The sequence below is a fragment of the Narcine bancroftii genome, chromosome 4 (assembly GCF_036971445.1).
Source record: "Narcine bancroftii isolate sNarBan1 chromosome 4, sNarBan1.hap1, whole genome shotgun sequence".
Taxonomy (NCBI): Eukaryota; Metazoa; Chordata; class Chondrichthyes; order Torpediniformes; family Narcinidae; genus Narcine; species Narcine bancroftii.
The window spans coordinates 310,510,713-310,523,876 of NC_091472.1; the positions used below are offsets into that span (position 1 = coordinate 310,510,713).

The window sequence follows — 13,164 nt, forward strand, 5'->3', positions numbered from 1 at the left end:
ACACTGCCTCACTTTGACAACTCGTGCATTATTTTTCACTTATTGTCGTAAGGTGGTTTACACCAACGTTTGCTCTGAGACGCTGTCACAAAATCAACACATTTCATGACTTGAAATGCTATCACTATTTCAGGGATTACTTTCCATTTCAGTATTTAGTTCAGTCTTTCTATGCAAACAGAAATTATTGCAATCACACTGGAGTGTGATAGAGACAAGTCAGGTGCTGTATGTGTGATACAAGCCTACAATTGTGGTTGCAGGCACTGAATTACTGAAGAAGTAGCTGAGCACACCATTGGATTAATATTTGCTTGTTGGCAAAGTCTTACAGGGTTGCTTTGATTTTTAGAACTGTGGTGAAACAAATGAACAAGATCTCCATGTGAGTCTGTGGGAGTGTAATTTAAATATTATGGGGTTGCTACGGTTATAGCTCGAGGTTGAAGAAAGAAGACTCTCACACGACACTCACTTTATTGGTCTGCCTTTTAAAGGCAGGCGGCTGCGTCACCTCTGAGGCGTGGCTTGAGCGGGGCTGGCTGCCAATTGGCTAACCCTGATGCACAGGACTGGATTGGACCCCCTACAATCCGCTGGCGGTGACTGGTCAATTCGACTGCTATTCCTGCAGCCTATGGGAGCCGGCGTCTCATCCTGCGTGCTGTTTGCTCCAACTCCATGTTCGATGGATGTTTCCTTTTTTCTGGCCCCCAGAACCAGCCATCGGGACACTGTCTTTTGGAGGTTGACCCCTGCGCCATGGGGGTCATGTAAGTGACTGGGTGGTGGGCCGTCCAAGTGGGCCAGTTTCAGCCGGTCGAGCGTGAAGGCCTCTTCCCCGCTGCCAATGTCCAACACGCAGGTGGGGCCATTGTGTCTGACAACGTGGTATAGCCCTTCATAAGGCTGTCGGAGAGGCGGCCCATGAGCCCTGCGTCGGATGAATACGTGGTGACAATCTGCAGAGTTCTTTGGGGTAAAGGTGCTGGCTTGCCCGTGAGGTTTGGGCTTAACTGGGGCCAGCGTGCCCAGGTGCTTGCTCAGTCAAAACAATGTGGCCGCCAGGAGCTCTCCCATGTCCTTGGAAGCAGCCACAAATTCACCTGGGATGACCAGGGGTGTGCCATAGACCAACTCGAGATCTTCCTTTGCGGCAGTACAATTGTCTAGCAGGACCCAAGGGAGTTTGTCAGCCCAGTTCAGTCTGGTGAGTCAGGCCATCAGGGCTGTCTTCAGGAGCCTGTGGAATCTCTCCACCAGCCTGTTGGCCTGCGGGTGGTATGCTGTGGTGTGGTGGAGTTGAGTCCCCAGCGCATTTGCCAAGGCTGTCCACAGGCTGGACGATAAGTGTTCGGGGACCCCAAAATGTGCCACCCAGATGTTGAGTAATGCCCGTGCTTGAGCCTCCATAGAGATTTCAGGTAGTGGCACTGCCTCTGGCCATCTGGTCAACCATAGTCAACAGATAATATATATACCTCTGGATGTAGGTAGGGCCCCACAATGTCTAGGGACATGTGGCTAAAACAGTGGGGTGCTAGTTCAAAGGGCTGTGGAGGGGCTTTAAAGCGGGTCTGGACCTTGGATGCCTGGCACTGAGTATGTTTTGGCTCACTGAGTAACTTCTTTACGCAGGCCATGCCAGATATAGTTGTTGGCCACCATTTTAACTGCAGTCCTGCTAGCGGGGTGAGCCAAATTGTGGACCAAATCGAAAACCCACCTCCTCCATTTAGCCGGAATGAGTGGGCATAGTTTATCAGTTGCGTGTGGTTACCTGGGTCGATCAGGATGTCCTCTAGTTCCAGGCCATTAAGTGCTGTCCAGTACGCAGGTATGTCAGGGTCCACCTGGTGCACTTCAGCCAGGGCTGCATAGTCGACACCTGGGACGGGGTCGTGCACTGCTAGGGTAGGCATTGGCCACCACATTGAACTTGCCAGCGATATGTTCAAGGCCCGTCGAAAATTCAGATGTGTAGGACAAGGATCACTGTTGCCTGGCTGGACCACGGGTCTAACACCTTGCTGAAAGCAAAGGTGAGTGGTTTGTGGTCTGAGTAAATTTTGAACTTCCTGCCCTCCAGGAAGTAACTGAAATGCCAAATTTCCAGCTAACAGCTCCCTATCAAATGTACTGTTCTTGAGTTCTGGTGGTCTGAGATGTTTACCTAACAAGGCTGCCACTGTCCATTAACCATTTGCTCAAGTACACCCCCGACCGCTGTGCTGGAAGTGTCTACCATGAGGATGGTCAGGGCATCTGTCCTCAGGTGCACAAGGAGGGTGGCTTTGGCTCGGGCATCTTTGGTTGCTTGGAAAACCTCAGTTGCCTCCTGTGTCCATTGAATGCCTTTACTGGGCCCTGCCATGAGGGGAAATAGTGGACTCATGATGTGGGGTCACTGTAGGTATGAAGCAATGATAAAAATAGACCATCCCTGCAAACTCTTGAGGGCCTCCACAGTCGATGGTCGGGGGAAGGAACGAATGGTGTCCACTTTGGCTTGGCCCCATATTGGTTAATGCGATGGCCCAGGAAATCAATTGTCTCTTGGCCAAAATGGCACTTCGCCGGATTGATGGTTAAACCAAACTCACTTAGCCTAAAGAACAATAGTCTTAAGAGAGCAGCATGCTTGGTGTGGGTGTGGCTGGCTATTAAAACATCATTGAGGTTGACGAAGGCAAATTGCAGATTTACTTATTTAATTTTCCCAGGTGCTTTTCAAAGTCAGGTGGGGGCCCTAAAGCACGGGCATGTGACGTTGGTCGGGCGGGGGAATTTAAAAAGGAACTACTGGTAATTGATTATTCTGGGAGGGATTAATTGGGTAATTAAGTAAATTAGCAGGGACCAATTAAAAAGGAGGGCTCGCTAAAGGAATGGCCCAGTGAGTGAGTGGTGCAATAGGACATCAAGGCTTTGGCAAGCAGAACAGCTCCCAGTGAGGTAAAGTTTAGTAAGTTTCTTTTTAAGCTTATCTAAATTACTCTAATTTAAATTGAAGAGTGGGTGATGGAGTGCTCCAATTGCAGGATGAGGACGGTTTGGGACAGCACAGATGTTCCTGATGACGACACCAGCAAAAGGTGCATCCAGTTGCAACTCATGGAAGACCAGGTTAGGGAGTTGGAGTTACAGCTGGATGAACTGTGGATCATAAGGGAAGTAGAGGTGGTGATAGATAGGAATTATGGGGAGGTAGTCACCCCCAACAGTCAGGGAAATAGGTGTCTGTGGGGAAAGGGGGGGGATACAGGTAGTGTGGAGAACCCCTGTGGCTGTTCCCCTCAATAATATACTGCTTTGGGTACTGTTGGGGGGGGGGGGAACAAATCGTGGGGGGGGAAACAAGTCGTGGGGGGGGGGAACAAGTCGTGGGGGGGGGGAACAAGTCGTGGGGGGGGGAACAAGTCGTGGGGGGGGGAACAAGTCGTGGGGGGGGAACAAGTCGTGGGGGGGGAAACAAGTCGTGGGGGGGGAAACAAGTCGTGGGGGGGGAAACAAGTCGTGGGGGGGGAACAAGTCGTGGGGGGGGAAAACAAGTCGTGGGGGGGGGAAACAAGTCGTGGGGGGGGGAAACAAGTCGTGGGGGGGGGAAACAAGTCGTGGGGGGGGAAACAAGTCGTGGGGGGGGGAAACAAGTCGTGGGGGGGGGAACAAGTTGTGGGGGGGGGAAACAAGTCGTGGGGGGGAAACAAGTCGTGGGGGGGGGGAAAAAGTCGTGGAGGTTGGGTCTAGTTGCATGTCGTGGGGGGGGGAAAAGTCGTGGAGGTTGGGTCTAGTTGCATGTCGTGGGGGGGGGGGGAACAAGTCGTGGAGGTTGGGTCTAGTTGCATGCCGTGGGTGGTAGGTGAGGACAAGGGAAATCCTGTGTTTGTTACATTTGGGGGCAGAGGGGGCCAGGGTAGATGTGGAAAATAGAGGAGATGTAGATAAAGTCTGAGTTGATGGTGGTGGATGTAGACTGGGAGATTACTTCACTGAGCACCTTCACTATGGCTGTGTCAGTGACGGGGATCTCCCATTGGCCAACCATTTGAATTCTGTGCCTCACTCCCATGCCGACATGTTTGTCCATGGTCTCCTGCACTGTCCATCCAAGACCACCTGTAAATTGGAGCAGGAACATTCTGTCCATCCAAGACCACCTGTAAATTTAATTTTCCTTCTGGGCACTCTCCAACTGGATGGCATTGACATAGACTTCTCCTGTGTCTGCTAGTCTACTCTCCATTCTCCCTCCCTTTTCATCTGCTCTCTACTCCCTTCCCTTTCTATTCTCCCCTGCTAAATGGTGCACCCTCCCTCTCTTATCCACCTATTACCTTCTGCCTTTGGGACTGTCCTCCTCCCCTCGCCCACCATTTTGTTTGGGCAACTGGCTGCACTTTGTCACACCTTGATGAAGGGCTCAAGCCCAAAATGTTGACTATGTACCTTTTGCTATATAGAGTAAACAGTTTGACCTGTGGAGTTTCTCCAGCTTTGGATTAAATTAATTCTGAGTAGTATGTAAAATTCAAGTTTTAAAAGCCCATTGTTGTCAAGTGATATATTAAAAAAAAAATATATATTTGTATTTTATTTTCCCTACACTGAAGCTAATGAATAGGATGTTTGAGAGTTCCTATTTAGAATATTGTTCTATGTTCAGTTTTGGTCAAGTTTATTAACATCTGACTTTACAGCCAGATGAAACAAAATGTTTATCCAGTCCATGATGCACTCACATAATACACACACATAATAATCATGTATAAGATAAAATAAATATTTTGGCCAAACTGGGGATGGTACAGAGGGATTTATGAAGATGTTGCCAGCACATGGGGGGGGTGGGGGGGCCTGACCTCACCTCTTCACCATGGCCAATTCCTTGCCAGCCAACACCATATAAAAGGTTACTTTGATGAAGGGCTCAAGTCTGAAACGTTGGTGATGTATAAAGGACACTGTTTGACCTGCTGAGTTTCTCCAGCCTCCTATTGTTACTTCAACCACAGCATCTGCAGACTCTCGTGTTTTACTGGAAGAAAACTTTTGTTGTGCGTTATCTGGATCAGTCAAGGGGAACATACAAGAATGGATTCTGACTTGGCGAAGACAACAGAAGTAAAACCTCAATGAAGGCCCAAACCTGAACTGTCAGTTATGTACCTTTACCTTTGCTACACTGTTTGACCTAATGTCGGAGTTTCTCCAGCACTGTTTCTACTTCAACCACAATGTCTTCAGACAAAAGTTTTACTTTTACCAATATAAATGGTACATAATGCAGTGTAGATTAACATTCTACAAATGCTCATTCAAACCATCTGAGACTCTACTTAACAATATCTATTTATTTTCATGTATATCGTTTGACTGCATGTGTGTTATGTCTGGATGTGTGTCTGCATGTTGTTGTACTAAGGGCCAGAGAACAGTTTCTTCAGGTTCCACTTGCACCATCAGATTTTGATAAACATGAACTTTATCTTGTGTGCATCAGCTGAAATAAAATCTGTCCATTCTTCACTGCTCGGATCATTTTAAAACCTTCATTCCTCCCCATTATACTATTCGTTACTTTCCCCCAACCCCCTCTTGCTTCCCTTTTTCACATCCTATTCTAAACATTTGCCTTTATTCCCTCTCTAGAATCCAGTTAGATTCGCTTTGACATTTATTTAGCTCTGACTCCGTGAATTCAACCCATGAGAGATTAACTAATATTTCAAATGTTATTCTGTTCTGTCCAAAATTAACAACAATTATTTGTACATTCTAAATATTGCTAAAGTTGATATTGGCTGGTCACTTCTAGCTCTTTTAATGGGGAAGTTGTCGTTTTTGTACATAAAGCTTTTGTCTTAATGCCATAAAATATCTTTTAAGGCTTCCAAACTTAAAAATGAAAACAAACCAAACACTATCCTTGCTTAATATCTCCCCACCAGCTTAACTCCACAATTAAACCTGGGGTATTATGAAAACAATCAATAATTGATGGAATAACCAATGAAAAGTCTATAGCAGTAGTTCTCAACCTTTTTCTTTCCAGTCACAACCCACTTTAAGTAATCCCTGGGCCATCGGTGTTCTGTGATGAGTAAGGGATTGCTTAAGGTGGATGTGAGTGGGAAGGTTGAGAATCACTGCTCTAGACCCAATTGGTATTGAAATATTTTACTTGAGAAAAATTGTCATTGGTCCATTTCCTTTGGAGTTATGAATCCATGCACATAACAAGTCAGTTGGGTACAATTAAAACAGTGGTTTTCAAACTTTTTCTTTCCACTCACATCTACCTTAAGCAATCCATTACTAATCACAGAGCACCCCTTGCATAGGGAATACTTAGTGGTATGTGAGTGGAAAGAAAAAGGTTGACAACCACTGATGTACACGCTGTGTAGTCTAGTGCAAGACTGACACCTCTCGGCTTGCATGCTTCTGTCACATAGACAGGAAATGGCCTCGTCAGTGATATCATCAGCCCAGATAAAAACCTGTGTTGGATGCAGGTCAATTTCTTGTGTTTTCCACAGCACGTCCGCCATTTTGGGAGCCGGTTCGCCTGCTGGTAAGTGGGTCGCCACAATTCCACCTTTACGTCAATATTTAGAATGGGAAGATCTGAGGTCAACTTTTAGTTGTCGTGCTGCAATTTCCCACTTAAGTCACAAAATTCTACCTCCAGTTTCTTTATCGGAAGGGATGAAATAGAGTTGAAATAAAAATGGAAGCCTGATCTGCCATCTGGAACGACTTGTCTGGAATAAGCCACTTAGGAACCCATAAATAGATCAACGGAACGAAGTCCATCATCCTCTCCCACAACAACAACTGAGTGTGAATATAGATATTTAATATGGTTAGCCATGGCTTTTACCAATGCAGTCTACGTCAACTGCAGTCAGACTTGTAACAAGGTTTCACGAGGGAGAGTGCACCACAACGTTAGTGTAGATGACACTTTCCAATCTCTCATATTTCCCAGTTTCAAAACGTGTCATCTTCCTAGAAATGCGAGCTTAGAGATTCTGAATTGCCATCTTGTCACTCCAATAAACCAAACTTCAGAGTTGCAGCTTTATGTAGCCTTTAATTAGTTAATATTGTAGCCGACTGCTTCAAATAAACACACACTCACAGTGTGGGAGGTTAAGCTGTGAGATTTGTTAAGGCTGGAAAGGCTCCTTTTATACAGTTCGGAGTTCCTGCCGTTTGTTTGATTGGTTGCACAAATAACAATAGCAGGCGGGAATATTCTTCCCCAGCCTGTTATTGATCTGTTCTTTTAGGGCTGCTGGTCTTGTACTGCTCCAGCTTTCAACCGCGTCAGTTCGTGTGTTAAGGGACGTGTTACGGTGTGTTAAGCTGCTGTTTACTGCAACGTGACGTGCTGGCTCGACCTCCGCGGCGGCGGGCAGCCACAATATAACCATTTTACATAACTTCACATTTAAATTTTCATAATGTATAATAAAAATATTTGATTTGTATTTAAAGACATAATGATATAAGAAATTATGTATCTTAATAAGATGAGATGAATTCAAAGAAAAGTATTTCTATGTGTGCGCCTCCTCCATGGCTCTATGAAGACTGAAATCAAGCTCCCCATTCACCTGGCTATTATGACATAATGGTAACTATGGTAACACTACAACAACAATCTTTCTTAAAGGGATCGTCACAAAATTAACTAAGATTTTAACCTTTATAGTTTGAGCCCAAGAGATTCGAGGCATTTTGGTAAATTGGATTGCCCGGGGAAAAGGAGGCCGAGGAGTGATAACAGGGTGGATGATGTGATTGGAAACATGTGATCTGCGGCCTACTTTGGATCAGTGCGAGGATGTTTCGAGCAAGTGGTATTGTCAGCAAGTTTGTAGGTGGTGCTGTTGGTACTAAGGATAGGCTTAGATTACAGGACGATATTGATGTTGGTGGAATGGGCGGATAGAATTTAAGCCTGACACGTGTGAGGTGATTTACTTTGGAAAGACTATATGTGACAGAACAAATGCACTAAAATTAATGTGTGGCATTTGGGAACATTGAGAAACAGAGGAACCTTGGCATACAAATCCAGTTTCCTGTAGGTGGCAGCACATGTAGATAAAATAGTGAAGAAATCATTCTGGGTACTTGGGATTTATTTGCCAGGGTTTATAAGCAGGAAGAGCATATGAAACATTGGTTAGGTCATAGTTGGATTACGATGAATAGTTCAGTGTGCAATCCTGCAAGTAGAATGCTTCCCATGCCACGTTCGAATGAGGTTAAAAAGTGTAGGAGAATGTGTCTTTAACATGCAGCAAGAGATATAATGCAGGAGGGAGGGCTTCAGATTTATGGATTATTGGGCGCACACGCGCACACACCCCCACCCCCCCACACACACCCCCACACACACACGACCAAACCGTGTGAAAAGTTCCAACAGCGTCACCACATCTAAAACACAAATCTGATTCATGAAAACCATATTTTTTTTAGCTTTTCAGGTGTTAAGTATAATTGATTTAAAAAAAATTGATAAATGCACATTATGCAATGATTAATTCTAATCTAGTTACACCATCATAACAAATATCTGACCAATCATCCTCGGAAAAAATAAAACCAATTTCCGCTTCCCATTTACCTTTAGATTTATCCCAACCCTTTTATCCATACCATCCTGTAATATTTGATACATAGATGAAATATAACCCTTCTCTGGTACCTTCATAAGAAAAGTCTCAAATTTAGTCATTTCAGGTAAAATCATATCTCTACCAAACACATGCTTTACCAGAGATGAATTTGATAATAAAGAAACAAAGAATTCTTATCAATACCATAACTGTCCCTCATCTGATCAAAAGATAAAAAATTACCACCTTTAAAACAATCTTGCAAATTTTCCACACCTTTAAATCTCCAATATAATAAACTTCGATTATGTATTGAGAAAGAAATAAGTTGATTATTATACAAGAGTCAAGACCGACAATTCACCACTAGAACCTATCATTTTTTTTTCTTTGTCCATAGCTTCATTAAATGTTTTAATATAGGCACATTACGTTGCTGTAATATATTTACATTCCATCTGAACAAAAATTGATCTATTTCAAATTCAAAAAAATATTTGCCATCTCAATTTTGGCCCAACAAGGGGGCCGTTCCAAATCCATCAATGAACTAATAAATTTAAGTTGGGCTGCTTCATAACAATTTCAAAAATGTGGTAAACGTAGTCCCCCATGGTCATATTTTCAAGTTAATTTTTTCAGAGTAGGAGGGTTGAAAGAGGGAGGAGTGGCATCGCTCATCGGGGGAACATATCACAGCTGTGCCCAGGCAGGACAGACCAGAGGGCTGGTCTGTGAGAGATGCAGAGAGACGCACTGGATCTCCTATTAGGGAATGAGACCAGATAGGTAACAGAAGTATGGAAAGAGGAACGTTTGGGTCCAGTTATCATAATGCCATTAGTTTCAATTTGATTATGGAGAAGGATAGGGCTGGGCCTTGGCCTGAGATTCTAAATTGGAGAAAGGCCAATTTTGAGAAAATGAGAAAAGGTCTAGAATGTGTGGATTGGGATAAGTTGTTTTTTGTGCAAGTGGAAAACTTTCAAAGGTGAAATTTTGAGAGTAGTGTTTGCAGGTTTCTGTAAAGATTAAAGGCCAAGTTAACAGGTATAAGGAACCTTGGTTTTCAAGGAATATTGAGGATCCAGTTAAGAAGAAGAGAGCAGTGTATAGCAGATCAAGGCAAAATGAGGTACTTGGAGTATAGAAATGCAAGGAAAAACTGAAGAGGGAAATCAGTAGGGCTAAAAGAAGACATGAGAAGACCAAAGTAGGCAAGGTGAAGGAAAATCCTATGGTCTTCTACATCGATAGTAAAAGCAAAAGGTCAGCAAGGACAATATTGGTCTTCTTGAAGATCAGTTATGTTTGGAGCCAGAAGGGATGGGGGAGATCTTAAATGCTTTTTTTTCCATCAGTATTTACTCAGGAAACTGCCACAGAGTTTATGCATGAGATGCAAATATGCATTGAGGTCATGGACCCTATACAGATTAAAGAGGAGGAGGTGGTTACTGTCTTAAAACAAATAAAGATGGATAAATCTCCAGGGCCTGACAAGGTATTCCCTTGGTCTCAGGGGAGGCTGGTGCAGAAATTGCGGGGGCCCTGGCAGATATATTTAAAATGTCCTTCCCCACAGCTGAGGTGCAGGAGGATTGGAAGGTAGCTGATTTTTTTCAGTTGCTTAAAAAAGTTCCAAACATAACCCTGGAAATTATAGGCCAGTGAGCTTGATGTCAGTAGTGGGTAAATTTATTGGAAGGTGTTTCTAAGAGATTGGTTACACAAGTATTTAGACAGTCAGGGACTGATGAGGTGTAGTGGCTTTGTGTGTAGTAGGTCATGTTTAACAAACCTTTCAGAATATTTCTGAGGAGATTACTAGGAAAGATGAAGGGAAGGCTGTGGATGTTGACATGGACCTTAGTAAGGCCTTTGACAAGGTTCCACTTGTGAGGTTATTCAGGAAGGTTCAGTCACTCAGTATTCATGGTGAGATTGTAAACTGGATTCAATATTGGCTTTGAGAAACGCCGGAGAGTGGTAGTGGGTGATTGCCTCTCTGACCGAAGGCCTGTGACTGGTGCCTCTAGGATTGGTGCTGGGTCCATTGACATCGATCTCAATGATCTTGATGATGACATGGTCAATTGGATCGGCGAGTTTGCAAATGACACAAAGATTGGAAGTGTGGTGGACAGCGAGGAAGGTTTTCAAAGCTTGCAGTGGGATCTGGTTTATGGTAAAGAAGTTGCAACGGATCTGAAAAATAAATACTTTGAGGGCTGTTGTAATTTTAAGCACCATATTGAGTGGGTGATGGAAGCAGGTACTCTTAGAACATTTAAGAAGTTGAATTGCCAAGGCACGTGAAGCCATGGATTAAGTACTGGTCGATGAGGATCCTACAGGTAGGCACTGGCTGCTGAGAATGGAAGGGGCGGTTTCTATGCTGCATGACTCTTGATGTCTGACAACCAAAAGGCATTTTGACTATTCACATGCTGACCCCAATTGGCAGCTGTTTGGGCCTTGGGGAAAATCACCCTTGCAGAATTCACAGATCTCTGCCCAAGAATTTGAGATGCAGAATAAAAATTTGTGGGGTGAGAAATAGTTAATAGACACAAAATGAACTTTTGATTGAACATACAGCTTTATACTCCAGGAAATGGTTTTCTAGGAACTCAAACTTCCCCTCCTTTGCCATAACCACTTACCTCCCCACCCCTTGCACCTTGTAACACGAGGGATGCCGGCAGATGTTCGGAAATATTTCTTTAAATTTAATGGGATTTAATTGGGTGTGTGAGACACAACCTTCTGATTTTTTTTTTCTCTTCTTTGTGGTTTAAAAGTTCCACTGGCAGGGGGTGGACATTTCAATGATCTACATCCATCACTGCCAACACTGAATCTGTCTCCTGTTTCTGTGGAGTATGGGCAAAAAAGGGTGCCCACCAGTCTTGATGTGCAACAAGGAAGTACCCATCGATTGGGAAACATTAAGTTCAGATGCTGGAATCTTGAGCAAACAGAAGCAGAGGGGTGGGGGGGGAGGTTTGGCTTAGAGCAGGTCGGACAGCATCCACGGAGTGAAATCGACAGTCAATGCTTTGGATAGGAACCCTAGCTCAAGATTCTTGGGCAATGTGGGGAAAACTGCCTTCATTGTTTGCAACAATCTTTTGATGGTTCATTAGGAAAGTTCGCAGATTATGAAAATGGTTAGAAAGTCAGATTTCAGGATCTTTCAAAGCACTTGATACCCAATGAAGCACTTTTAAGATGTCCTCATCAATGAAACATAAAAGTAATTGCAGCTGATTTGCACAGAGCATGTTTCCATCCATAGTAACTGGAGTGTGACTGGATTAATTTTCATTTTAAGTGATTTTTAATGAACTAGGGCTCAGAACTCCAGGTATTGCTTGACTGCCTTTCTAATATGTGCTGTGGCATCTAAAGTAGTCAGGGTTCAAGTTTCAATAATCCATCAGAACGATGGCACCTACTCTCTCACTCGTGTTCGGGAGCACTTGTCTAAAATTTAATGCTCTTGGTCTCCTAATGGGAATTTAACCCACAATGTTTTGATTTGGCTGAACCATTGCTCGCATTAATTTTTACAACCGGAATTCTGCAATGAATCCTCTCTGCAGCTCCTGCAAAGTAGAGGGTTCATAAGACAGCAGATTTTTTTTTGTTGTTCAGCCATTTAAAACAAAAATAAGCAAAAAAAATTCCACTAAAATGATTATACTTGGATTTAACAGATCATTTGATATTAGAAAATTCTGCACACCATCTTTCTCAGTTTATTTCATTGCAAAATATTTTAATGCATAATAATTCTGTTTTTCTGTTGTATTTTCCACCTTTTACAGTATTGTGCTTTTTTTTGCTGTCGTGTACCATTCAAAGGCTCTGTAATGAAGTTTATACAGAAGACGTCAGTGATCAAAGCATGCCAGAATTCTAGGTGTCATCCTTCATTACATTTCAGTTACATAAGCGAGAATGTCCTCAAATGAAGCAAGTGTGAAAAGAGAGCTCAATAATTCGAAATCAGTTTTGTTTGCCAGTCTTTTGTTCTAAATGGACATCAAAGCCAATAGGAAAGAGACAATACTCATGAATGCAAAAAAAGCTAACATAATTTTTGTGGGAGGAAAGAGTAAAAAGACTATAAACTAATGTAAGCTTCATATAACTAATGCGTTATGGACACCTGAATATTGCCCCCCAGAGGCATTCCTCCTGTTTTGGTGGAGTATGAGCAAAAAAAAAGAGAGCAAACAGAAGCGGGGGGGGGGGGGGGGGGGTGGCTTAAAGCAGGTCAGATTGTATAATCAACTGGCATGCACATGAATTTAAAACCAACATGATTATTACTTGAATGTATTCAAAATGTGAAAAGCACACACAAACGCTGGAGAAACTCAGCAGATCAAACAGTGCCTTTATGTTGCAAAGGTGAAGGTACATCACCAACGTTTCGGGCCTGAGCCCATCATCAAGGTGTCTTTACCTTTGCAATATAAAGGCACTGTTTGACTTGCTGAGTTTCTACAGCGTTGTT

The 13,164-nt window shown here is 43.5% G+C and overlaps 1 protein-coding gene across 4 annotated transcripts in view; it reads left to right on the forward strand.

The window, feature by feature from the left end:
• Nucleotides 1-13,164, forward strand: part of dnajc10 (DnaJ (Hsp40) homolog, subfamily C, member 10) — a 163,265-nt gene that overhangs the window by 140,282 nt on the left and 9,819 nt on the right. The window contains exon 23 of one of the 4 annotated variants that reach the window (XM_069935900.1): nucleotides 5,013-5,332. The exons of the other annotated variants lie outside the window; for them this stretch is intronic. Coding sequence (XP_069792001.1) covers nucleotides 5,013-5,102 — 90 coding nt within the window. The 3' untranslated portion in view covers nucleotides 5,103-5,332. Of the gene's footprint in view, nucleotides 1-5,012; nucleotides 5,333-13,164 lie in introns of those variants that run through there. 4 annotated transcript variants of the gene reach the window in all.